Source organism: Spermophilus citellus (assembly GCF_964194105.1).
Source record: "Spermophilus citellus genome assembly, chromosome: 11".
Lineage (NCBI taxonomy): Eukaryota > Metazoa > Chordata > Mammalia > Rodentia > Sciuridae > Spermophilus > Spermophilus citellus.
This window is the reverse complement of record NC_138192.1, coordinates 46,281,069-46,308,402: the sequence shown is the minus strand read 5'-3', so window position 1 is coordinate 46,308,402 and position 27,334 is coordinate 46,281,069. Positions and strand designations below refer to the sequence as shown.

The 27,334-nt window shown below is 32.6% G+C and overlaps 1 protein-coding gene across 1 annotated transcript in view; it reads left to right on the top strand.

Annotated features, from left to right (window-relative positions):
- The window catches only part of LRP1B (LDL receptor related protein 1B), a gene marked incomplete at its 3' end in the record, with an annotated part of 1,847,377 nt that overhangs the window by 1,635,287 nt on the left and 184,756 nt on the right, over nt 1-27,334 (top strand). Inside the window, exons 61-64 of the mRNA XM_081262419.1 lie at nt 14,115-14,303; nt 15,202-15,350; nt 21,006-21,099; nt 27,157-27,273. Of these exons, the coding sequence (XP_081118545.1) occupies nt 14,115-14,303; nt 15,202-15,350; nt 21,006-21,099; nt 27,157-27,273 (549 nt within the window). The remainder of the gene's footprint in view (nt 1-14,114; nt 14,304-15,201; nt 15,351-21,005; nt 21,100-27,156; nt 27,274-27,334) is intronic.

Sequence of the window (27,334 nt, the reverse complement as noted above, 5' to 3'; positions counted from 1 at the left end):
GTGTCAAAAACTATTTAAAAATGCTAGGTTCATTAAAAACTATCGATTACACCCTCTGGTTATTGTTTTAAAAGTGTACAATGTATAGGCAACTAATCTTCTGAAAAACAATACAAAATTAAATGCATATGAACAAAGTATCCTTCAGTCATGGTACTGGTAATGTCTTCAGGTAGAAGAACTTGTATATCAGAGAGAAACTGTACAAAATGTATTAATGAACAAATTATTTGGCTGACAAATAATCCAGCTTAATGTTATTTTTTAAAAAAATTTGATTTAGAAAATATCTTGAGGCTCAAAAAGGGGAGAAAAGAAAAGTAAGAGAATTTTTCCTTCAGAAATATTTTCTTCTGAAGCTTCTCACAGAAAGACTAATGAAAAATTCATTAAGTTCCTTGTCAGGCATCTGCCAATACCTGAGTACACAGGCCAATAATTAGCTGGTAGTTACTAATGAGGTGCTAAATGTAGCTACCCTGAATTATGCTAACTTCACAGCCAATGAAAGAAAGAGACCTTCATTTGCCATATTCGTAAAAAGGAACTGGATTATTCTCCTCTTTGCACTTGTCACATAAACAAAAGAGGAAGCTGTGCATATTTGTAGGTGGAAAATGAGATTTTTATATCAATAAATTCTATGTTACTTTGGTCACTGACCTCTTGTTTTCTCTTGATAAGACCGGTATTATTGTTCTCACTTATTTTAATTTTGTTAAAATTGCAATCCAAGTTAGCCAGAAGAATGTACATGTTACTCATGAAAGTAATTTGAGAATATGAAGAGTGAGAAATTTCAGAACAATGACTCTTTTTCATAAGCCAAATTTTAATGGTGGAAAAAAGTTAACCCTTGAATAAAATTTTATGATTTTAAATGGCTTTATTACCAAATACATTCTTATTTAAACAATAGAGTAATTGCATACAGCAAATGAAGTATTATTTGTTATCATTTATTATCATTTGCCCAACCTAAGAAACTCTGAAGTTTCTAAGTTCTATGCCTTAAAATTTTAGATTATATCCAAGGTAGATAATGTCTTGTAGTTTGCTTGTGAATTTCTATTTCTCTTCTTCTGCTATATCCTCAACTCCAACTCATCTTTCTACCAAATACAAATACAACATTGTAAAATGAAGCCAAAGAAGGAGGAGGAGGAGGAGGAGAAGGAGGAGGAGGAGGAGGAGGAGGAGAAGGAGGAGGAGGAGGAGGAGGAGGAGAAGGAGGAGGAGGAGGAGGAGGAGGAGAAAAAAGTTCACATACATTAGTTTGGAATGTTGCTAGTTTAGGAGCATGAGGGCAGACTCTTAGTCACATGACTTTCTTCATAATTCCTATTCTATTGTATTTTACTAAAATATAAAATAAGGTGATATAATAGTAATATTATGGTAATACAATGCAGTATGCTATATGCTACTGGGTTATTACATCAGGTAGCTTCTTTTAAATTACATGCTCATTGGCTCATTTTTAAACTTTTTTTTCTGATTTATTTTCTGTTGCTTTCCCCATTCATTCATTCATTCTTAATTCATTCAACATTTACTCACCTGTCTTTTTGTTCCATGCATTATGCTATGCCTTGGAGTTTGAAAGACAAATAAATCCCTGTCTTCAAAACAAAGTTCAATGGGGAAAAAGTGATATTCAGGTAATGACATAAATTAGATTGCAAAACATTGTGAAATGCAGACAGGAGTAGGGAAGGCCTTGTGGAAGTGAGCAGTCTGAGAGGTTTAGTAAAAGTTCCTTTATAGGAAAAAGAAGAAGGGATTCTTCACACAGAGGGAATGGCATGTGCAAAGATGTAATGGGGTCTTGAAACAGCATGTGGTTTACACAATTTGGCTATGACTGGAAGTCATATAAGAGGGAGATAATGACACTAGATGAACAAGAGCAAATTGGGGCCAGACTGTGACAAGCTTTGTGTGCTATGTAATTTGGAATTTATCCTTTGGGTCATAGGGAGCCATTGATGGTGTTTAGCTGATAGAGTGCTGTTATTAGATTTGACAACAGCATGGAAAATGAAAGACCCTGGAAGGGCAACCAATTTAGAGACTGTTAAAATATTTTAGGAGAAAATGCTTGAAGTCATTATAGCTGTGGGACTAGGGATACAGTGTTAGATTCAACAGTAATTTAGCAGAAAAAATCAGAGAGATCTGTAAGATTAAAATAGTAGAAATATTGGGAGCTGATTTGTAAATAATACGTGAATGATTTGCAGTATTATTCACTTATGGGGAAAAAATTACCATTTTTATATCTATTAGTTTCATATATATTGATATATTTTTAAAGAATTAAATGTACTAATGTGAGCCCAACTTAAATGTTCTTACTGAATCTTAAAACTGTTTTGCATAGAGACTTCTTTTTTGTTTGTTTGTTTGCTTGCTTGCTTGCTTGCTTATTTTGTCAGAGGGAATTGAACCCAGGGCCTCAGACATGCAAGGCATCCTCTCTAACACTGAACTGCATCCCTAGTCCAAGATGTGCATTAATTTTGATAGCAGGATCAGGAAGACAGCCATTTTAAAAATGTGGTTAAAAGCATGCTCTATTGTAGTTTTCCTTAAAATGCATTTCAGAACACCTAATAATTTACCTAGAAGAGCAACTAATAAAAAAAATGCAGATAAGTGAAACTCTGTCCTTCTGTTCTTGAAACACAAAATAGTCCTATTGAGGGACTTGCAATTTAAAGATTCTCTTCAGATATTCATTTATTTATATATATATATATATATATATATATATATATATATATAGAGAGAGAGAGAGAGAGAGAGAGAGAGAATAGTTCTTAATATGATTCTAAATATGTGAATAATACTATTTTGTAAGTCTGTATCTTTAGGTCTGATCTTTACTTCCCACATTCACAGATAATTACTCAGGGAATTTTAGGCTTTTGTTTTGAATAAGAAGAAATAAAACTTTGCTGAAGTACAAATCTTTAAGTGAAATGTGGAGAAAAAAACCTTTCAGGGATTTTAAAGTTTGGGAAACCTAAAATGAGAGTGGGTTTGGGATGGGATCAACTGCTACCTAGCTTCTGTACCCTGAACAGTGTAGATAATTTCCACAAATCTCAGTTTCCTAATCTATTGAAATAAGAGTGTTGAGAAAAATGTCATCAAAGGGAATTTTAGAAGTATAAATGAAACCTCCAACTAGGTGAGTCAAACAACATTTTTAGAATCGTTGCCAAACTTCCAAGTTTTAATCTCAGATTAGTCTTCAATTTAAGCCTGAGGGAATTTGGAAATCTAAAATAATTAGGTGCTTTTTAATTTAGTCTTGATGAGACTCTCAAATTTCCAATTCAAGCCCCAGTTCTCCCTGAGTATTATCATAACAGTTATTAACATCTTTTAATCCTTGTGAACCCATCAAATTAGTGAATATTCTCTTTTTAAAATTAAATTTATTTTTAACTGATACATAAAACAGAATTTGTGCATATTAATGGGATAACTTGATATTTCCATTTGTGTATACATTGTGTAATGTTTAAATCAGGTTAAATGAAACTGTCTTCTCAAACATTCATCATTCCTTTATAATGAAAACTCAAAATGCTTTCTTACAGGTCTTTAAAATATACAATTTGTTATAATTACCTATAATTACACCACCATACAATAGCACATCAGAACTTCTTCGTAAAAACATACTTGAGCATCACATTTTACTAGATGTTTGGCACACACTGTTTTTTATTATTTAGGTTTTCAATGGCCATTTTTTTGGTCTGTTTCTTGGGTTGAAAGAGCAAGAACCATACTCATACTCATTATTTTTATTAGAATTCTACCATGTCTAAAGGACTTTGTGTAATGCAGTGCTCGCTTTTTAAATCACCCCATCTTCCAATTCTGCGGAATAATTGCTATGAAAGCCATTTTACATCAAGAAAATGGGTTCAAAGAAATTAAATTTTTTTTTTAGAGAGAGTGAGAGAGGAGAGAGAGAGAGAGAGAGAGAGAGAGAGAGAGAGAGAGAGAGAGAGAATTTTTTAAAAAATATTTATTTTTTAGTTCTCGGCGGACACAACGTCCTTGTTGGTATGTGGTGCTGAGGATCGAACCCGGGCCGCACGCATGCCAGGCGGGCGCGCCACCGCTTGAGCCACATCTCCAGCCCCGAAATTAAATATTTTAACAAAAGCCATAAAACTAGTAATCAAGTTAATCAGAATTTTAACCCATAATGATCTGACAACAACGCTTGCATGCCTTTCATGATTCATGTTCCATGTTTTTGAACAGATAAGTGAAAATGTGATGCCCATGGGTTTATAGTCTCTAATAAAAAGTGCTAGAACAGAAGTTCACACTTACATAAATACAGGTGTGTCCACTTGAATGCCTTCAAGTTGTTTTTAATAGTGAACATAAATTGTATCATATACGAGGAACAATCAAATGTCTACTAATTTCAGCAACCAGAACATATGATTATAAAAGAATCAATATATTTTATTGAAGCCCTTTTTTTTTTCATTTCTCTGGGGAGAATGATAAAGTTGCTTGAAAACCTATTCCCTGCATCTTAGTTTGCTTTCGCTTCTATAATGAAATACCTGTTCAATTTATAAACAACAATAACAAAAAAATTATTGCCCCTGTTCTAGAGACTAAAGGTCCAAGAACAAATCATTGGTAGATTCAATGGCTGGTGAGGACTCTCACTGCTTCCCAGGTGGCACCTGCTTGCTTGTCCCCACATGGTGGAAGAGAAAGGTGGCTCTCTAGTGTCTTTTTTATAATCCCACGTATGGAGGTAAAGTCATCATGACTTGATCACTTCCCAAAGACCCACCTTATAAACTATTACATTGGGCATTCACATTTCAAATGGGCGGGTGGGGGGTATCACCATTGAGACCCTGCTTTAGTGGAGTAGTTTGACATTGCAATTTGCTATTTCCTAATAACTACATCTCCTGCATGTAGACAAGCTTTTAATTCTTATTTTGAATTTCATGTTACAGAATCTGTGACATTTGAGATCTCTTGTTATTGATTTTGGGTATTCCTAAATGTACAGTTTTTTTTTTTTTTCAAATGATTTGTCTGTCTATACAACACAACTTACAAGTATCTTCTAAAAATATTTTAACAATAATTCTGCATATTTGTCTTAGCTTAGAAGTTCTGTTTTCCACTTAATTATGACATAATTTATTTAAAATAAAATTAAATGTGAGAAAATTCTATTTAGACTGAAATTTCATTCTAATTATTTCAAAGTAAAAAAAAAAAGAAAATCATATGTGATTCTTAGTTTTTGGTTTTTTTGTACCATTGAATTTAAGATCAAACAGTATCTTGACAAAGGCTGAAAATACTTTCTGAAAAGTAAATATATAAGGGTAAGGTAAGACAAAGTTATTTTCAAATTTGAGATTCTAAGTTTATGTGTTCCACAGTAATTTTTTCCAAAGTACCTTTCAGCATATCACTACATGGTTTAATCTTATATTAAATAAGTTGGTTGTTTATACATAGTTTATACATAGTTTATACAACATACTAGAAAAATTTATAGTCGTAACTGCTAATTTCTCTGTTTGGGTATGACAGTAAGTTATAGACTATCATTGAAGTGTCTGTTGTACTTTGGACAAACTGTATAAAATTCCATGCACTTATGTTACTAGGACTCTTCATTTAAAGAATAACTACATCTATATCTGGAGACCTGAAAATCTAAATATTAAAGTGTCAGTATTGTAGTCTAACTCTATTGTTAGTATATTGCTCTGGGAATTCAGTTTATGTTGTGAGGGAGTAGTAATGTGTTTGGATTTAAAAATCTAAATCATTACCCATGCAGTGATAGTCTTATTAATGTTGGAAAAGGAATCCAGATCTCAGCATGCTACTGGTGAAATGGCATAAAATACATTTAAAAGGTTCTCTTCCGACGTGGAAAAAAAAAGGAGGAAAGAAAACAAAAGGGGGATGTTTTTCTTTTGTACCTCTTAAAACTTAATAGCTGTTGCATTGGAGACTTTAGAAAATTTAAATATCCACCAAAGCTCGCTAAGAAAGAGAAGAAACCTAATGAGCAGCCCCCTACTATTTTATAATATTCTAGAGTGTTTCATACTTGGTAAGATTTTGCGTTTCAGTACTTTTGAAAAAATATCCCTATCATTCACAGTCCATTACAAACAGTAGACTTCACAGGCTATTTTATGCCAACAGTGTTGATGTGCTACTGTTTACAATACAATAAAAATTAATGAAAGGAAGCAAAATACAATTCAGTTACTATAGAAGTGTTCCTGAACCAGGAAAATAAATTGAAATTAACTGCCATTTCTAAAAAGTCTCAGAATTTCAGTGTGAATCATATCTTTCAGTTTTGTCCCTTGAATAGGACATGCTACATTAAATTTCATGTGTGTTTAAATAGATTATACTTTTTTTTTTGCTAATGTCATATGTGTTTGATATACTTCTTAATATGGGGACATTTAAAACATTATCCTAGTTTGAATTTTCAATCACTTTTAACAACCTCATCTATCTCAAATATGAGGTATTGCAATATTCACACAGGAGGAGTAGTTTGGGAATCAGTACATTCACCTCAGGTCCAGTTACTCCCTAATCTAGGTAATTCCTTTGCTACACTATTGGTTAATCCTCTTATTCACAGAATACATTTCTTAATATGAATTGACTGAGGTTGAAACTGGAGCAGAGAAGGACAGCCTATCAATTCCATTACTTACCCCTTTTTATAGCTAAGACTCCCTAGAACTCATTTGCTTGTAATGTATTACACTTCTCTCTGCTTTTATCCTACAAGCATATTTATTTGCACAAATGTTAGAAGGCCAGATGCTGCATTCATGTAAATGCCTGTACTTGATATCTGTTCAATGACAAAGTACTCTTTATCATCTTCAGTTTTCTTTAGGATTTTCTTAACAAAGATATTCCTAAGGCACATGTGTGTAGAATATCATAAATCTTATACTTATGATATATACTGAAAGCCAGGCTCAGAAAACACATTTCCAAGGGCATGTGAAGGTTGGTATCAGCAACAGAAAGGCCCTCAGAATTTCACAGTAACAGAAATCTCCCTTTACCCAGTGCATCAAACAGTGTTGCTTTGCTTGCTTCAAAGAATGGAAAGCAATGTCATTTCAAGAGATGATATTTCCAGGAAAAGTCTAGTTCTCAGAATTCATTTTCACAGTCTGCTCTAACCACTTCATATAACTTCACCTAAGTCCACATTCATTAACAGCATTATTCCTTTTAGGTGTTAAATTATTGAAATAGCCATATCTGACTTCCTACTGTGATAATTTAAAAATAGGTGAGATGGAGGGAAAAACTGAGTTGTGATAACACTAATATTTCTAGATGACATAGAAAGTATATATTATTTGAGGTTAGAAGGTGGACAAAATGATGCAAGAAATGTCACAAAAATATGGAGCATGAATTACTTAGGCCTTTTTAATAGTGACTTAAATACTGTATTCATTTTTAATATTGCCTTCATAAAAGTGATGCATTTAAAAAAGTTATAATGTGGTAATACAAATTACCACACTATAGAGAGACACACAACTTTAGTTTGGACCTTTGATCAAGTATCAATATAGAAAAGGCAGTCTCTTGTAATAGGTGGTATTAGCTTAGATCAGCTGTGCCATATGATGTATATTGAATGAAAGAACATTGTTTTTCTTCCCTAGCAAAACATTGAAGAACCATGATTTTTTTTATTGGAAAAATATCTTTTCAATAGTCTATAAAAATATTTGAAAATACTATCTATCATGAGTGTTCCTGTCATTTCTTAATACTGCTATTCATTTTAAACAATGAATTTTGACTCCATTTGCCTGAAAATCTATTTTTGGTGCTATTCATTACCGTTAAGCACAATTGCACTAGAGTAGGCAGGCAAAATGGCTATAGAGGATAACAATAAATGCAACATCTTGTAGCTTACTGTTGATGGTTCAGAGGAAAAAATTATATAAAAAAATCTGCAAGCAAAGCTGAAGGGGACATAATTACTGACAAAGAACAGATGTCCTTGGCTCTGAGATTACATAAAGCACACTGTTTTGTTGTGGTGTTTGTAACTAAAGCTACTGGCTCAGCAGTCATTCTCTGAAGATTAGTATACCCTGGCCATTTTCCCACCCACTCACTCTACTCTGTTGTTTTTTGTAAATGAGAGACCATTATCCACCCACATCCACTGACCACTGTCTTCCACCTACTGACCACTGTCTTCCAATTTCTCTGGCATGATGACCCACTTTGTTACCACAGTCTAAGCCTTTGCAGTTTTGTCCTAGCCTATACAGTTTTATAATCTTCATTTAATCTCACCTTGTTTTCTTCAGTGATGCTTGTTTTTCCTTGTTTCATGTATTCCTTTTTTTTTTTTAAAGAGAGAGTGAGAGAGGAGAGAGAGAGAGAATTTTTAATATTTATTTTTTAGTTCTCGGCGGACACAACATCTTTGTTGGTATGTGGTGCTGAGGATCGAACCCGGGCCGCACGCATGCCAGGCGAGCGTGCTACCACTTGAGCCACATCCCCAGCCCTCATGTATTCCTTTTATGTTTTTTTTGTGTGTGTGTGTGTGTGTGTGTTTTGCTATTTTAGTCATGCCCAGCTTCCCTATTTATGTGTGATATTATCCTTCTGTAAACATATCAGAGGGAATTGTTAGTGGTGGGTTCTCTCAAAACAAAGGTGCTCTAGTCTTTTCTGAAGACAGTAGGTGCTCTAGTCAGGCTAAATCATTTGTACCCTATTGCCAAGGGAATGGTATCATTGATGGCTTTGATCCATGACAGGGGGTGGGGGATATGCAACATTAAAAAAAAATATAAGGAATTTTAATTTCAGGGAATCTTATTTTCCCATCTTTGCCTCTTTTGCCCTGTTCCAGGTGCTGGAAGGCTGGTTGCTATGATTTACATCATCCAGGTTCTTTTCCCTTCTGGTCTTAAGTAGACTTTATTCTGTGGAATGCATTGGCAGAACATTAGGTGGTGGACAAAGGGGAAGTTTCAATGTTTATCCACCCCACTTTCCTTCCAGACCAACCACATTTATTTAGCAGTGACTGAGTTCGTCCACCAATGGCTACTCTTCTTGTTGAGTGACTTTTTTCTCTCAGCTGCATTTTTTTCACCAGGTTCTGGCAAAAGATCTAGGAAAAATAATCTGCAATTGGTCCTTTAGTTAGGACCCTACCTCTGTAAATAATTTCAATATTAAATTTTTCAATTATCATTTGAAGGTGTGTTTTCTGTTTATTGCTGGAACTGTGACTTGTTCAAAAGAGACTGAAGACATTCAAAACAAGGAGAAAAGGGCTGATGATATGATAGCCATAGTATCCTTGCCTAGCATGTGCAAAAAAGAAATAAACAACAAAAAAAAAAAACAAAAACAACAAACAACAAACTCATAGGTAGAATGCTTGATTAAAGGAGAAAAATTCAAATAGTTTTTGATTTTGAGGATATATGAACTTTTATTTGGGGTAAAGGCATCAAGAATGAAAAAATAGAAGAGTCTTAAAATATATTTCACAAAGTGGAAAAAATTAATTGGTGGTCTTGTTAATTTTAAAGTCTTGGGAGATTAATTTTTCATCGTAAATTTTATATCAAGGTTCAGTTTGACCATAAAGTATCACAATTTGTTTAAGTATTTTCTTCCAAACACAATATAACAATTCATAATAAATCAATTCTACACTCTAGTTATTTCTTTATCTTTATTCCATCATAAAATAATTATAGAATATAATGTTTGCATTCTGTAAATTATGTTTTACATTCGAAAGTATTGGAAAGTCTTTATAGACATTTTAAGTAATAAATTCCAGTAATCATTGGCCATAAATCATTATTTGGAAATAGTACTTGGATCCTAAACATAAACTTTGGAAGAGAAATTGGAGAAAAAAATAGACATCACTGATAAAATGTCTAAGTACTAATCCACTGTGCAAATTCATGTCCCTTCTGTTGGTATCCCAGTATTATGCCCTCCTATAACACAATGAAATTTCTGGTTCTTGTACATGTTTGCTCTATATTAGTGAAAATGTAAAATTAGAATGAGGTTATCCAGGAAGGTACTTGTTTGGCATGATAAATACTATTCAAAGAAATGACTCATCAGGTGTATTCAGATAGGCTGTCTCTGGTTTAGAGGCAGCACTTCAGAAAAGAGCATGGTCTGGATTACCCCCTCTTCTGTCTGTCACAATGACCATGAAGCCTTAGCAGGATGCCAGCCAATCAGACTAAAAGGGAGAAACTCCACAAGAGAATATTTCCTTGATGATGATGAGGATGATGATGATGATGATGATGATAACGATGATGATGATGATTTTGCCAAATATCAACTCCCTTCTTCTGAAATATAGTCTATGAGATGAAAATTAGGAAACTAGTGCTTGAGTGAAATGCTGGAAACAGTTCAATAAATAATGCTGTTACATAGAGCAGAAGCATAACTACAGTAAGCAGCTTTAAAATGGGCTTTATATATATGATAAGTAGCTGTTAAACTACAGCCTTCTCAGCAGTTCTAATTTTCTTTTTTTGCATGTGTCTACAGGATACCTGTAAATAAAAGGTTCCTTAAATTTACTCTTCACATTTTTCTTTTAATTAACTAAATAGAGTCTTACATGGGAATACCACTTGTAATATTTTTTCTCTAGGAAACATAGGTATCATCATTTTGAAAAAGCACTGATTACTTATTCCTCTAAAATCAGCCACATCTCAGTGTTAGAGTTTATGCAGCATTCCTCTTGAACCATCACACTGCATGTTTGTCATCTCCACCTACTGTCACACTATGTTGTTATACATCTGTATGCTGCTCTTATGTGTTTCTATGTGTGACGTATTGCTACACATAAGTACATGCATACATAAATAGTAGATAAAGACATATATCACATGTATATATAAATGTGCGTAACGTAAAAATGAATAGACAACCAAAACCAATTATTTTGTTTTCTTTCTTTCTATTATTTCAGAATGAGAAAAGTTTCTTGTATGAAAATAAATGACATTTTAGCCCAGAACATATTTTTTTTAATTTAATTGTAATGTAGATTGAACTCTTCATATGTTGATAGAAAATAAAAAAAGGGAAAATACTTTTATTTATTTATACTTATCATTAAATAGTTAATATAAGTTTGTTTTTTTTTTCCAGAAACTTAAGCAGATAGTCAATTAACTCTTCTAGAAGAGATTTAGGCCCTAAGGAGGAAATGAAGCATACTGCTAAGTTATAAGCTAAATAGTAAAAAAGGGGCATTATGTGAAGATTTTCATTTGTTTTGGTTTCTTTTGTTTTGCCTGATTTCCATTGGTGTTGCTTGTGGTATTAAAAGAGCTTGTCCCTGTTTCTTAAAAGACTGGACAGATGGAGCCAGGGTATATCATATGTATGGGTCTAGGATTGTCCGTGTTGGTATTTTTAGTTTTTCTCTAGGACAAATACTCTGGTGGTTGTGTTTGATGTTGTTCCGGAAGTAAGCATGTTTACCAAATGAGCAGACCTGGAATGGGATTCCAAAGCTGCTAGTATCAGTCCTGTTCTTCTCTGCCAGCATCAAACAAGGAGTTGAAACAAACAGATGGCCACTTTGGGCAAATAGACTAATTTTCCTCATTTTAACCTGACTTTTTAAATGTACTTGGTACACTCATCTATGTAATATTTTTCTGAAGTAAGAATTAACTTTTCTGATTTCCTTTAAGTTATCATTTTTTCATAACACGAGTTTCTGATGGGTGGAGGGTATTCACGTACGTAAATTGTCCCATGTCTAGAAACAATAACAATGCAATTGCAACCAAGACACTAAATAAACTGTGTTTAATAAGTTGTTTATGAAATTTTCCCATTACTTTATGTCGTCTACTTAGTTGGGTTTCTTCAGCTAGGATGGTGAAGGGATTAAAACTCAGCAGCCAGAGATAGTGTCTTAGATTCAAATGCCACTACCTTCATTTACTAATGTTTTCACCTCACCTTTATTAGGTTTTCCAAATTTTAGTTTTCTCAACTGCAAAGAGAAGTCCCCTATCTTACAGTAAGTAGAGTTTTGGGAAATACTAAATGCATTAAGGCACATAAAGTCAATATCCTTGTGCAGAATTCTCAACCTCAAAACTATTGATATCTGCACCTGATAATACTTTTTATATGATACAAGAACCTCCAAACACTTGGAGAGGCACTGGCCTAGTTCTGAAGCCTGTGCTTAATAAATATCAGCTACAGTTATTGCTGAATAATTGCAAAGACTCTGCTATTTTTGAAATGCTTATTGTCAAATTCTTAGAATAATTTTACATTTTTCACAGAAATTAATTGAATCTCTCAAGGACTGAGTTTAAAAAGAAATGATTGATTTTTGTGCCCATATTTAATGTTGAAATTACTTCCTTTGCATCTAAAGATATACAAATTCAATGTTTCAGCACCTCATATTTTTTTACATTTTTTTCCCAGTTTCCCAACATACATATCAGGGTTAAAACCTCATAATGATCACCCATCCCCATGATCCACCCAATTGTTAATTTTTTTGTGGCATTTATTTTTATTTCTAGGATAAAAAAGAGAGGGAAATAATTTGTATCAATAGCTTAAACATGATTCATAATGGTAAACTATTCCTTTCATTCTATCCAACTCCACTTATCATTTTAGTGTTTGCTCCATGTTAATAAGAGTACAAAAATGAGTAAGTGTGTACATCTGGATGTTTACGTCAAAATTCAAAACGTATCAAGTGTGCACATCTGAATATTTTAAGTTTTTGTATCATCATATGCAGATTATCTAGTCTGGGGTATGTTTCTGGCTAGATGTTAAGAACATAATTCACCATCTATTTAAAGGTTTACTATTTAATTCATTGTATGTCTACTTTATCTGAATTATAGTGAATTATCTGATCACATTTGACATAATAAACATAACAAATCAGTAGATTTAAAATGAATTTCCTCAGCATTTTGAAAATAAGGCTGCAAATCCCTAAAATCAGCAAATTCAGTTGGTACTGAGCAGTCAAATCTAAACATTCCTTCTCAATTATCAAAATCTATGTAATAAAAAAGAACATATTACTGGAGTCATAGATCATCTTTCATTAAAACACTTAGAAATATTAAAAAGTAAATTTGAAAATACAGAAAAAGTTATTATAATGTTTTTATATATTGGAGAATTTCTATCTTCTGAATTCTATTATTTCTTAGTTTTGAGAAACTGGAAGCACAAAGTAAATTATAAAACTATATAAAATCATTTAACCCCAAAACATGAAACAGGGTTTATTACATCTTATTTGCCTGATAGGACCCTGTAATCTCTTGAAGGAAAGATAAATCACTTTTGTGATGCTCAATTCATTGTCCATGCCTATAATGAGGGCATAATTATAATTTTTAACCTGTAACTAAAGAGTTTACAACTCTTAAATCTGTGTAATGTTTTGTTATCTGCCACACTTCTACCCTTCGCTCACCTTGCAGGTAAAAAAAAAAGCTCATAAAACCTCAATGACTTAAATGATTTATAGTAGTTTCATAGTAGTCAATTTCTAGGTAGCAGATACATTTCATCCTTGATATTTAATTTAATCATTTTAAATGTAGAAGAGAATTGGTCAATGACCTTTAGATTTTAGGATTAGGATTTTATTTAAGAACAAATATATATATTCTCCCAATTTTGAATTTTAAAATGTTGGATGCTATTTGTTTCTGGTGAAGCAGCCTTCCACTAATGGTGAGCAGGTTCATATTTATTTTCTTCCCAGAGGTTGAACCAAGCTAAATCTGAGCAAAGTGAACTCCTAAGCCCTTTCTTGCATTCTCTTAACCAGTAATAAAGAACCTTGCAGGCCTGACAGGTTGTCACAGCAATTATTCACATGAAGTTCTGTAGCAGTTGTATCTGTCAGCCCATGTAGTATTGAATATTTTAACTGGCAGTCTTCCAAGACTGAACATTAATCTTACCATCTCCTATTACAGTCCCTAATCAAGATATTCCAGGGGTGATTGCACTAACATTGTTTGAAGACTACATCTACTGGACTGATGGGAAAACCAAGTCACTCAGCCGTGCCCATAAAACCTCGGGAGCAGACAGACTCTCACTGATTAACTCATGGCATGCCATCACAGATATCCAGGTGTATCATTCTTATAGACAACCTGATGGTAATTATTCTTTCCATGATTTCCATAAATGCATCAACATCTTTCAGTAACATTCCATTTTTTATTCTTTCAAGGTTAAGTGTAATTTTGTTTTGAGAAAGATGACCAGATTATACATTTTAGTGTTATTTTATATGATGAATTCAGCTGACATCAAGTACTGCTATTAAGGGATATGATTAGAAGCTCAATAATAGCACAAAGAATTATTGGTTTGTTCAAAACATATTAAGCTGAAATGGCAATAACACATATTCAGAAAAATGAAAATTACATACTTGAAATAATTTGTTTACAACATATTTATAGGATTTTTAATTTCTGGAATGTTGGATAGAAGGAAATGTATATATACATGTATATACTTATAATATATACATTCATATATAATTATATATATATATACATATGTATAATTATAAGAACGCTAAGGTTCTAAAAATGACAAATCAATTTTACTCAAGAGTATTTCCAATAGAAATTGTGTCAGATCTTGTGGGAAAAGTATTGATAATTTTATTGACAATACATAACTGGACTAGAAAGCAGAGTCCCTATACTATTGGTTATAAAGCATTGTTTCACTGTTTTATTTTACATTTGTATTTTTAAACATGTATGTCTTCATCCACAGTGCTAATGGTCTCTATTTAATGAAAAATTTGTTTGCTACTAATATGCTTGTTTTTATAGAAAGAATCTTTAAATGTATTTAATATGAAATTAATATTATTGGACAATGAGTAGCATTTATAAGAAACATTAATAATCTTGATGAGTGCTTGCTTACAAAGATTTATTTGAATTTAAGTTATGAAGATTAAAAGTCTTATCTTTATTCCCATGTTATACAATTTGTCTTGATTATTTTATTTTGTTTTTTATTTCTCATTTGTAGTCTCAAAACATCTCTGCATGATAAACAATGGTGGTTGCAGTCATTTGTGCCTCCTAGCGCCTGGAAAGACTCACACCTGTGCATGTCCCACCAACTTTTATCTTGCAGCTGACAACAGGACTTGTCTATCCAATTGTACAGCTAGTCAGGTGAGTGGAGGTCTGGAAATCATCTCATGGGATGTATGGGCAAGTTATTATAAATGTTTTTGATGAGTTTGCTTATGTACTTATACCATTTTTGTAGCATTATTATTTTTTTGTGTTGTTGTCTAGAATGGAATGAATGTTCATTCTACACCTTGTAGAAATGATCACAGAGTAGAGAAAGAAACCATGTAATGCATATTTTCAAAATGGGACTACGGAAGCACTAGGACATGGAGGTCAAAAAGAACCAAACAAAAATAAAAACCAATCTTACACAGATCCATGCAGAATAATGCTCAAATCTTAAATGGACCTAGTAGAAGCATCAGATATTTCACATAATTTAAGAAGACAAAATGATTGAAGCACAGGGTAAACAAGGGTGTGTGGAGTTTAAACAAGCAAATTTTATGAATCTACTCCACATCTCTCCCATTCCTCAGAGATGGTGACATGGAAAAGATGAGTTACATACAGAATAATTCTTCAGATTTTTAAAAATTAAAAATTATTGAAATGGTTCCCTTCTGAAACCTCTATTTCATCTTTCAAACTTTAATTTTTTAAAAAATATTTTCCAGAAAAACTTACGTACATAATGGTAGTTGGATGAATTTAATTTTATTATTTTCAAATTGCAGACAATAGTCACAAATATTATTAAATGGCACTTTGCTACATTTGAATCACTATCTTGTTTGGGATAAAATTGTTAAATAAGCCTCAATTTGTTTTTTTTTTAAATTAGTTTAGTCTTGTAATTTGATGCTTTGAATATGCTGTTTTTCCAATTACTAGTAATGACTTCATGTCAAGAGCGTTAATTCTCTTAGAGTTTAAGTTCAAAATAGAGAAGTGAATGCTAACTCAGCCTGCTTCTCAGATTAGAACTGTATCACACATAAAAAATGAAGGATATCTGGCTTTTCCAGGGGTTAGCATTTGTAGTGGCTAAGAGCACAGATTAAAGCCAAACTCACAGGGACCATAATCCTGACTGCTCTAAACTGGCTGGATTACATGGGGTTGTTACCTAACTTCTTGGTGCCTCAATTTTCTCATCTTTTCAATGGGATGATAATTGTATTAAGTCTGATATTTAACAGAATAACACAGACAAGGTAATTTATAAAGAACCAAAATTTCTGTGTCACAATTTTGGAGGCTTTCAATTTCAAGATGGAAGGGCTGCATCTAGTGAAAGCAAGTGGGAGTGGGCAGCAGGAGGGAATGGCAAGAGGACACATGTGAGACGGCTTGCTTCAAAACCAAGCTACTCCCTGGAAAACTAACCCATTCCCCAGACAGATAAACACATAATCTATTCATAAGATTGAAGCCCTTATGATCTTATCTAATGTTTTAAAGGTCCTGCCTCCCCATATTATAAAATGACAAATTTCAATATGAGTTTTGGAGGCAACATTGAAACAATAGCAATAATATGTTCAGTCCCTTGTTATAAAGATTAAATGGGAAAGGTTCCTGGTGCATAATAATTGTTGTTATACACCTTTCCCTCTACAGCAACTGGAATACCCTGAGAAGAATATGGGTGCAATTGGTGTGGCCTGCTGTCAGGAGGTTCTGATGTCTAGCTCAATGCAGAGGTCACAGGCTTCTTTCTTCATACTATGTTGTTCTACTTATAACTCCCTGAGTATTTTCTTTTTTTAAAATAAAATACATCCTTTTAAAGAACTGAAAATTAAAGTCACTATGAGGTATAACATCGGTAAACTAATTAAGCGCAAAATCATATCACTTTAATTTTAAAATATAATTCTCATTAATGTTATTTAGTTTAGCAAATTTTTAGCTTCCAGATTATTCTGAAACAACCTTTGGTCCCTTTCTCTGGTGAGATCTCTGAGTCAGTCTGTTGAGGCCCACCCCTGAGGCTCCATGATTTGTGCTGACTTGGGAGATACCATGCCCCCTGTAGCCACAGTGTACTATGGTAAGCCATAATGGCCAACTGAAAATAGAGTAGACTAGAAGATATTTTGAAACACAGTTGAGCATCTCCAACAGAAAGACACAGGTACTAAGGCATTGGCCTTACCACAAACGTAAAATGAAAAAAACTTTTCAAAATATTTTGTAAAAAACTATAATTATATTTATTCAAGGCCCAGAACATCTGATCAGTCAGTTAAATGAAAACCTCAGGAAATTCCAAAATATTATTCATATAAAAAATTACACTAAATATTTATAATTTTCAAGTACCTTCATTAGTGTTAATGAGTATAAAAATATAGCAAGACAGAACAAATAAAAAATGTGGAACAAATAATTCTGTTTATAGCCATACTTCTTTAAAAAATGTTATCATTTCATTTTTTTTCTTCAAGAAAAATGTTAAAAATGAACTACTAATACAATCCATTGGAGATAACCCATTAGTATTTATCTCTGCAAGTGTTTGCTTTATGTACATATTTACCTCTGATTCCTTTCTGATCAGATGAGGAAAAACAAAAAGCTATGCTTTTTAACTTCTCAGAGAACAACCAATTTATAGAAGCACAATTTTTAGAGAGGTAGATATTTAAATAAAGTGAATCTAGATATTTCAGAATCATACCATTAAATACTTTGATGAAAAATTATTGTTTTAAATGTATTGTTACTAAGGATTGTTTTATCATCTTATGATTGCTTCCAATGATGTGTTCCTAACTACTATAGAGTTTTAGAAAAACAGGCAAATCACAGCAATAATTTTCTTAAAATTAAAAACATAATCTGAGAATCTGGTAAAAACAAAATTAAATCCAATTCTTATAACACTGGTGATTATAGGCATTTTATTTAAATAATTTTAATCAGAAACAGTCAATTTTAAAATGACTTTAGTTATCTTTTATGTGGAGATCCTTCATGTTTCAACTGTACTTCACCATAGGTAGATTTGCATTTTTATCAAAATAGAGAAGTGAATGCTAACTCAGCCTCAGACATATATATTTGTAGTCTCTTTATGGCTCCTTAAAATTTATTTTACTAAGATATTAGTCTTAGAGAACATTTACCATGAAGAATGTTTTGTATTTAGCATTAGTCTTTTTAAAGTTACTGTATTTAAGTATGAAAAAGTGAACCCCAGGCACAAAATAGAAGAAGTCTTTTTCAGACAATAAAATGTTGATTAGTATGAATAGTTAGCATAAGTATATTTTACCCTGGCTTCTCTTAACTCAAAAAACCATTTTATGTACTTATTAAAAATGAAATGGGGAGCAATAATCATGTCATCTATATTTCTAATAGTTGGCATTTGTTTAACTCAGGCATATTTAATAAATTTTAAAATGACATAGTTTAGATATTTTTCCAATCTTGATTGGGAATGTTTTAAAGATGCACAGGAGACCTGAAATCCTCTTACTAATGTGCTTTGATATACTGTAATGACTGGAAATATTTAATGTTCAGGGCAATTGCTTTCAGATTCAGCCTCATATCCCCAGACAGTCACTATCTATAAAGGTAATTTTTTCCCTCTGGTAATTTATGAAAAACCACAACAGACATGACCACAGGCTAAGCAAATATGAGAAAATCAGTTGAATAGTCAGATCTCTCCTTGGATTCATTGTGCTCTATTCCTTCCACCTTGCTACTGGAAGAAAAATCCACTCTTATGTTTAATGTAATTGTATCCTGAATCACTTCCTTGCTGTCCAGACTGTTACAGCAAAAGCTAACATCAAATTCTCTCTCACTTGAAGAAAATAGCAGTATTTTAAATGAACAAACTCTTGGATTGGTAATCCATTTCTATCACTGATAATGGAACCAAGGTTACAGTTTTCTATTGCAAATTTTTGTTCTATATAACATGCTAAGATAAATGCCAGCTCTTCACTTGTGTGGGAATTACAGCATAAACACTTCAAAAAGAAAATTAATAACTTTTAGAAAATTATCAAACTAATGTTTTCAGTGCCAGATGAATATTATAATGCATGCTTTTCACTGAATTGTTATTGAAATGAAGAAGGGAAATCACTTAATGATACAAGAATAAATTGACTAAAATTAATTTCTTGCTTGGTTTTAACAATTTTAAATGAGTTGTTTAATTATAACTACTTCACATACATGATTGTCTGTACAGAAGTATGATTATCTTTAGATTTTTCTGCTTGAATGTTGCTAAGAAAGAAATTGATTTTGGGTCAGAGATCACTAAGGAATAAATTGGATTTTTTTGGTTACTATATACAATTGGCCACTAGTGAATTTGATAGGAATGGTAGTATTTTACATTGGCTCAGTGAATGAATTTGGGTTCAGATGGCCTTCTTTATGAAAATAGTATTCAACTTTTGATGCAAACATAGCTTCTGCCCCAGAGGAAATGAGATAGCTTATTCTGAGTCAAATGTGAATGACAAAGGCCCAGGAACATGTTTTCATGTTACCGTGAATAAAATGCTCCACTTTGGAAGTCGTTACATGAACTATTACAGTCAGTGAATAAAAGAAAGTCACAAATCAAACAGATACATTTACCAAATATGTTGGTGGGAGGCATTGGATAGGCAGGCTCCAGCAGAGCTGAGAGTTCTTCTGTAGGTCACAAGAGGTTATCGTACAGCATTCTTAGCTTTAGAATTCTTAATAGTTCAGGTCTGTTAAACTTAACAATACTACCAAGCTTTTATTATTCCCTCCCCACCCTTATTATGTGGAAAGGAGAATGAAGGGAAGGGAGGGGAATGGGAATAGGAAAGACAGTAGAATAAATCAGACATAACTTTCCTATGTTCATATATGAACACACCACCAGTGAAACTCCACATCAGGTACAACTGCAAGGATGGGATCCTAATTAGAATAAGTTATAAATACATGTATGTATAATATGTCAATATACACTCTACTGTCATTTATATCTAAAAAGAACAAAAAAAATATTTTAAAAGAAAAGAGCATATACAGAGGCTTTTACGTAGCATTTGGGAGGATGTTAGGTCAGACACAGAAAGTTATTTAAAAGCTGAAAATAACTATCAACCTCTACTGTCTTAAAGAAGTATTCTTAATATTTATGTGGAGAAAATACCATTATGAGTGAAGGCAGTATTTCTATGTTCAGGAACTTTCCTGGAACCACAGCACAACAGTGTTGGAAAGGTACCTCTAGATAATCCTCAGCTCCTTCTTCAGAGGCTAAAGAACACAGGAACAGAAGATGTTAACAGAATTACCCAAATTTTTAATGAAACACAATTCAATTAAATTAATTCAAATTAACTAAATTCCATGTGCTGTCTCTTCCTGATATTCCTGATCCTTTTTGCCCTATTTGGTGTTTGGCAAATTTTCTGTAAAGGTCTAGTTAGTAAATATTTTAGGTTGTGCGGCCACAGGGTCTCTTTAGCATCTGCTCAACTGGGCTATTGTGGAACACAGTGAGTGAAGTGTCTGTGTGCAGAGTTTGAATGGGTTTTCTTGAGCAACGTACTTTCCTGGCAGATCATTTTGCTATTTGTTGAGCATTTATTTACTATTGCAGAAGGTTCTCTGACTACCAACATTCACATCTGCGCAAGAGGGTGGGTAGACAAGGTGTACTACACTCATGAGATACCCTTAATAGACACATTGGATTCTTCAACATTTTCTTCATTTTTTTTTAAGTTTCGTTGCAAAACTGATAAATGCATTCCATTCTGGTGGAAATGTGACACTGTGGACGACTGTGGTGATGGATCTGATGAACCTGATGACTGTCGTGAGTATATTGACAAATGTTTGAATTTAGAATTCAGAGTTCCTTTTACACACACACCTGGAAAATTGAAAGTATATTTTAAGTATTTTCTAATCGGTTCTTAAAATTGAAATAAAACGGTTTTATATGACAATCTTTTAGATATAACAAAAAAGTTGTAATGTTTTGGTGTGATTCTAATAACTGTCACATTTAGAATGTTAGAATGACATCATCAACAATTTGTATGTTTTTTTTTCCTTTTGCCTAAATCTGGTTATTTGTTGAAAATTTGCATTGTTTCATGTAGCAATTGATCTTTAACTTAATATGTTCCCAGTTTGGAAGCAAAAATGGGAATTTTTTTTTTTTTTTAGAATGTTTTACAGTGAATGAAACTTTCCTTTTTAGGGATAGAATGGGATCCTAATTAGAATTTTTTTAACTTTTTGCTCAGTATTAAAATCCTGAAAATACTTGAAAGTCAGATTTTGTTTACTGTTAGGCAATTTATTAAATTGCTGTAAAGTAACTACCAATTATGTCTTCAGGGCATGGTTAGATTCTACCGTTTAAGCCATCGTAGATAACTTAGGTGGTAATGGACAATCAGCAGACTTTTCCTTAATAGCCTTTTGCAGTTCACTCCATAGGTCACACCAATATTGTCCTGTCAAGTTGAAGATGCTGGTAGTCAATCCTGATAATTCCCTCAATATCCCAATGGATGGTTGCCTTGATTTGGCCTTGACAATTGAGTTCAAGATCCTAGGATTGTATGGAAGAAAGAGAGTGTTCTGGCATAGCACTGCTACTTTCAGCTATAGAACTTTTTCCACTGCCTAATTATAGAGCTGTTTCAAATTTAAGTTTTCTAGAAAATTACTTGCATGAGCCATGTTCCACTACTGGTCACTACCAAGTCTAACACACAATGGAAATTTTTTCACATAGTTCATTTCTATTTTTGAAAGCAATATTTAATCAACTCAATGAGAAGGAAAATAAGTTATAAAAGTCTTTCTACTGTAATCTTTCTGTTTTTGAATGATTCACAGCTCTCTATTTTTTTAAAAAATAGTTTTTGTTTTCACTCTAATTGACAACCTATACAGAATAGTATTTGTATAAAGCAGGTAAAAAAAAACATGCCTGCATTATTCTTTCTTTAAAAAAAATTACTGAATTAAATAGACTATCAAAGGAATTGGAAAACATTTTGGTTTATATATTAAAGAAAGTTATTTTGTTCTCCACAATAAACATCCCTATGTATAGAAAAGAATGTAAATACAAGTTACTGTGGTTTATAGAAATTCCAAGATTAAGCATGTTAATTTAGGCATTGTATTAACATGACAACCTTTACTGCCAAGGTGCATTATTTTCTAAGAATATATCCTGACCCTCAACAAAACCAATAGCATGCAATTGTCTTTCTTTAAAATGTTTGCAATTCCTAAACTATAGACGTTGACTCAAATTTCATACTGGAGCCATATTGATACAAAAAATTTACTTTTTAATTCAGTGTTTGTTTAAAAAGAGAGAATAATGCAGGCATCATTTTAACTAGAGATTTAATATAATGAGTTTCTAGCATTTACGCACTTTTAGATATATGATAATCAAATACTTTAATGTCTTTTGGCAGAGGGGTACAGACATTTGTATCTGAAACTTTCTATGTATGATCCTTATCCCAATCAAGTACTGATATTTACATGCTTTATTTTTTAGTTGATAAGTAAAAATTGTATTTATTTTATTTGATGTGTTTTATATGTATATACATTGTAGAATGGCTAAATCAAGTCATTAAACATGTGTGTTACCTTACATAGCTCACCGCATCCTGCTCAGGGAGGGAAATAAGTAATCATTCAAAGGTGTGGGCCAGCTGGAAATAAAAGTCTGAAGAAGTAGTATTGTATTAAGAAATAAAAACAAAGAACTCAAAATAGTTTAAGTGGGGGCTTGATGGATGGAAAAGACCTGATGGGTCTGATCCTTAACAAAGAGAGAAAGCCTACCAACCTTTATTTTGTAGGGAAACACATCAGAGAAATTCCAATGGAAGGGTTCTTTAAGATAAACAAGAGGAAAGAGGCTTTGGAAAATTGGCCTGGTGGGGGCCTTATCACTTATGTAGTAATTCTTCCTCCTCCAGGAAGCTGGCACCTCAGGGCTATGAGGGTGCACTGGTATTTCTTTCACCCAAGGTTAGCAGGCATCTAAATTCAAAGTGATTGAACTCATAAATTCTATGCCAAGCACGGAATAGATCCCACTAACAATGGCCACCTGCAAATGGGCATGTCTTTCTACACCTGCACATGGAAAGATTCCCACATGTGGCAGTCAAACTGTCCAAGGCTATGGAGTTCAGAGCAGTAATTTATTTGTAGCTCCCGACACATAGCTACCATTTTTTTTTCTGTTATGTTAACATGGAAAATCTATTATTAATATTTTTCAAGCATATAATAGATTGTTAGTAACCATAGTCATTATGATGTACAATGTCTCTTAATGTTATTCCTCCTGACTTTTCCTTTTTGACTAATATCTCCCCAATCCTCCAAATTCCTAGCTCACTTAATGATCATTTTACACTCTGTTAGATTTTTTCTCAGATTCCTCACATAAATGAGATCATATAATGTTTGTATTTCTGTTCCTTGTTTTTATTTCACTTAATATTATGTTCTCCAAATTTATGCAAGTTGTGACACAGGAAAAAAATTCATTCCTTATCAAGGTCGAATACTATTCTATTGCTTTTATATGCCATATTTTCTTTATCCATTTAAATACTGATGGAACCTTTATTGATTCCATGATATTGCTGCCATGAATAATGTTTCAATGAATATTGGAATTCAGATATGTTTTTCATATCCTGATTTTATTAATTTTCTTTAGATATGTATACCCAGTAGTGAAATTGCTGAATCATATGGTAGTTTATTTATTTATTTTTTTAATATCACCCATTCTAATATATGTGAGGTGATATTTTTATTTTTATTTTTTGGAGGAATGGTGATATTGAAACTTTTGGCCATTTTATTCTTTTCTATTTAGAATTGTTTAAGCCCGTAGAGCATTTTTTGAGTCCATAATTTGTTTTTCATATTGACTCACTTTTCTCATATTTGGGATAGTAACTCCTTTTTCAGATATTTATTTTTGGGTCATTTCTCCCATACCATAGACCGTCTACTCTTCTAGTTGTTTCCTTTGTCGTGAAGAACCATTTTAGTTTGATGAAACCTCTTGTGTATATTTTTCTTTTGTTGCCCATGCTTTTGGCATTAAATTTGAAAAAAAAATTGTCTAGTCCAGTGTCATGAAGATTTTCCTGTATGTTTTCTCCTAACCATCCTTCACATTTCATTGATGGCATTATTTCTGTGGTCTTCAGCAAATAATTTTGACTTATAGTTGATGGTTCAACATCTTTGAACATCTATTGGCATAACACTTTGAGAGCCATGGTGAAATGAAGTGAAAAATGGCATATATGAGTCTGTGGAGTATTTATATTTCATTTTTTTGAGTAGCTGCATCATCAAACTATGTAGATGTTAAGAGTCCCTGATAATACCTATAACTTCACCTGAGAAGACAGTAAAGCTTAATCTGAGAGTCACGTACTTGCAAATTTACATAATGATATTTATATAATGTAGTTAAGAGTGATGCATCAAGAATTCCCAGACATCATAAGTTTGTAATTACATTCCCTATGGTACTCTAGTACAGAAAGCATCATTCCACTGAGAAATATGAAGGTCAGATGGGCTTCTCAGTTATTTCTCATCTATTCATTTCATAGTTACAACCCCCTTGATGAGAAGGTTGTTTTGACAATAAATAAATATTAAAGAAAATTTTATATGCAGTAACAGAAAATTTAGAAATGCATATTTTCAAACTATGAAAACACAAAATATCAAACAGCTTAAACAGTTAGAGTGATTAGTTAACACGTTTTACAGATTGGAATCAAATAACTTTCAATTCTTTAGAACTCTCTTCTTTGGAAGGAAAGCACATATTTTCAGTTATGTTTTAAAATGTTTAAATTCTTAGTCAATGCTCTAATTATAAAAGCAGAGTTTATTTCCCAAAGAAATTTTAAAATGTCATTTATTAGTTTTAATTCACTGATTTGAACTAATAGAGTGTTATTAATATCACAGTCAATGATCAGTAACAGACATTAGAATCATTAGTCAAAAAGTAAGTGTTTCATTGTAAATAACATTTTTTAGAAGACTTCAGAGTCAGATCTATTCTGAGTTCTAGTTTGGATTTACAAGTTGAGCATCCTTGAGTGGACTATTAATATCCAGGAAATGTTGCTGTAATCATTGATGTGCCTCTTATGAAACCATCAACAGAGGAATGGATAAAGAAAATGTGGCATATATACACAAAATAATTTTACTCAGCCCTAAAGAAGAATGAAATTATAGCATTTTCTTGTCAATGGATAGAAATGAACAACATCATGCTAATTGAAATAAGTTCAACTGAAAAAAGTCAAAGGTCAAATGTTGTTTCTCATATGTGGAGTTGGACCAAAATGAAGGAAAACGGAGGGAAATCTCATAAAAATAGAAGGAAAATAAGTTGAGTAGAAGAATAGAATTGATGGAGAAAGAGGAGGGATGGGAAAGTAGTGGAATCATGGAATGGAATTGACCAAATTATTCTATGCTCATATAAAAATATATAATAGCAAACTTTGCCTTTATGTATATCTATAAAGCACTGATGTGTGTGTGTGTGTGTGTGTGTGTCTGTATGTGCGTGCGCACGAGCTTTCCTTCCATAGAAGAGAGTTCTAAAGAATTGGAAGTTATCTGATTCCAATCTGTAAAATGTGTTAACTGATCACACTAAATGTTTAAGCTGTTTGATACTTTGTGTCTTCACACACACACACACACACACACACATATATATATATATGTCTCTCTGTGTGTATATACATATGTATATACATATACACACATATATAGTGTGTGTGTATGTGTGTGTGTGTGTGTGTATATATATATACACATATATATATAGAGAGAGTACATACATATATATGACCAGCAAGAAAGAGGGAGGAGATTAGGGGGAAAGAGGAGTGCATAAAAAGAGAAAGTACTGGGGACCAATGTGGAATTATAGAATTATTTTCATGCTGGTATGATTATGTCAAAATAAACTCTAGTAATATGTATAGTTATACACTAGTAAAAACAAAAAATATCCAGGAAGCTTTTTCATTAGTCAAATGGCCATAGTGATGTCAAAGTGAGAAAGTTATAGTGCCATTAAATAAATAACTGAATGTGATAAGGTCTAGCATGGTACAGAATAGATTCTCAGTAGATCCTATTATTGTTATTAATATTATTGTTATTATTTACATAAAATTAAGAATATAGCAAAAGAACATGCATTGTCATTTGGAAGTTGTTTATTAGAATAATATTTGCTTGACATGTAAGAAATATTTGCTGTATATCAGATTCTGTCCTCATACATAATAATAGTATAAGGATGAATATCAATAAATGTATTTAAATGTAACAGGTTCAGAAAATTTGCTTTAAGCAGAGCTAGAGAAAAATTATTGAGGACAGATATGCATATTATGGGCAAACCATGGATGAGAAAGTGAACAAAGAAGACTGAATTTTTTAAAAGTGATATCCAATAAGATTTTTTTAGTTCCAGTAAATATTACTCTCCAACTTAACCTCTCAATACCACTTCATTGAAATGAAGAAGAATTTATGTGATTTTTTAAGTAGTTTTTTTATATTTATATGTTGTTAGCTCCTCCTTCTTAAGTTAGTTTATGAAATGTAATCTGGAAGCCATCTGAGTTGCATTTCTTAGCTGTATATCTGAAGCTAACAGCTCTCTAGATGTGAGACATTCACACTGTGCTCCAGGACATGTTTAACATGATAATATAACAAATACTTTTAATGTCAGAAAAGCTCTGTTTAAAAAGTCATGAGCTAAGATTGTCATTCTGTAATACCTGTATGTTTTCTATCTTAGCTGAATTTAAATGTCAGCCAGGCCGGTTTCAGTGTGGAACTGGACTCTGTGCTCTGCCCGCTTTCATCTGTGATGGAGAAAATGACTGTGGAGACAATTCTGATGAACTCAACTGTGGTAGGTTATAAAATTCCTACGGAATGAAAACCTCATCCTTAACAGATTATGTATGTGCTGA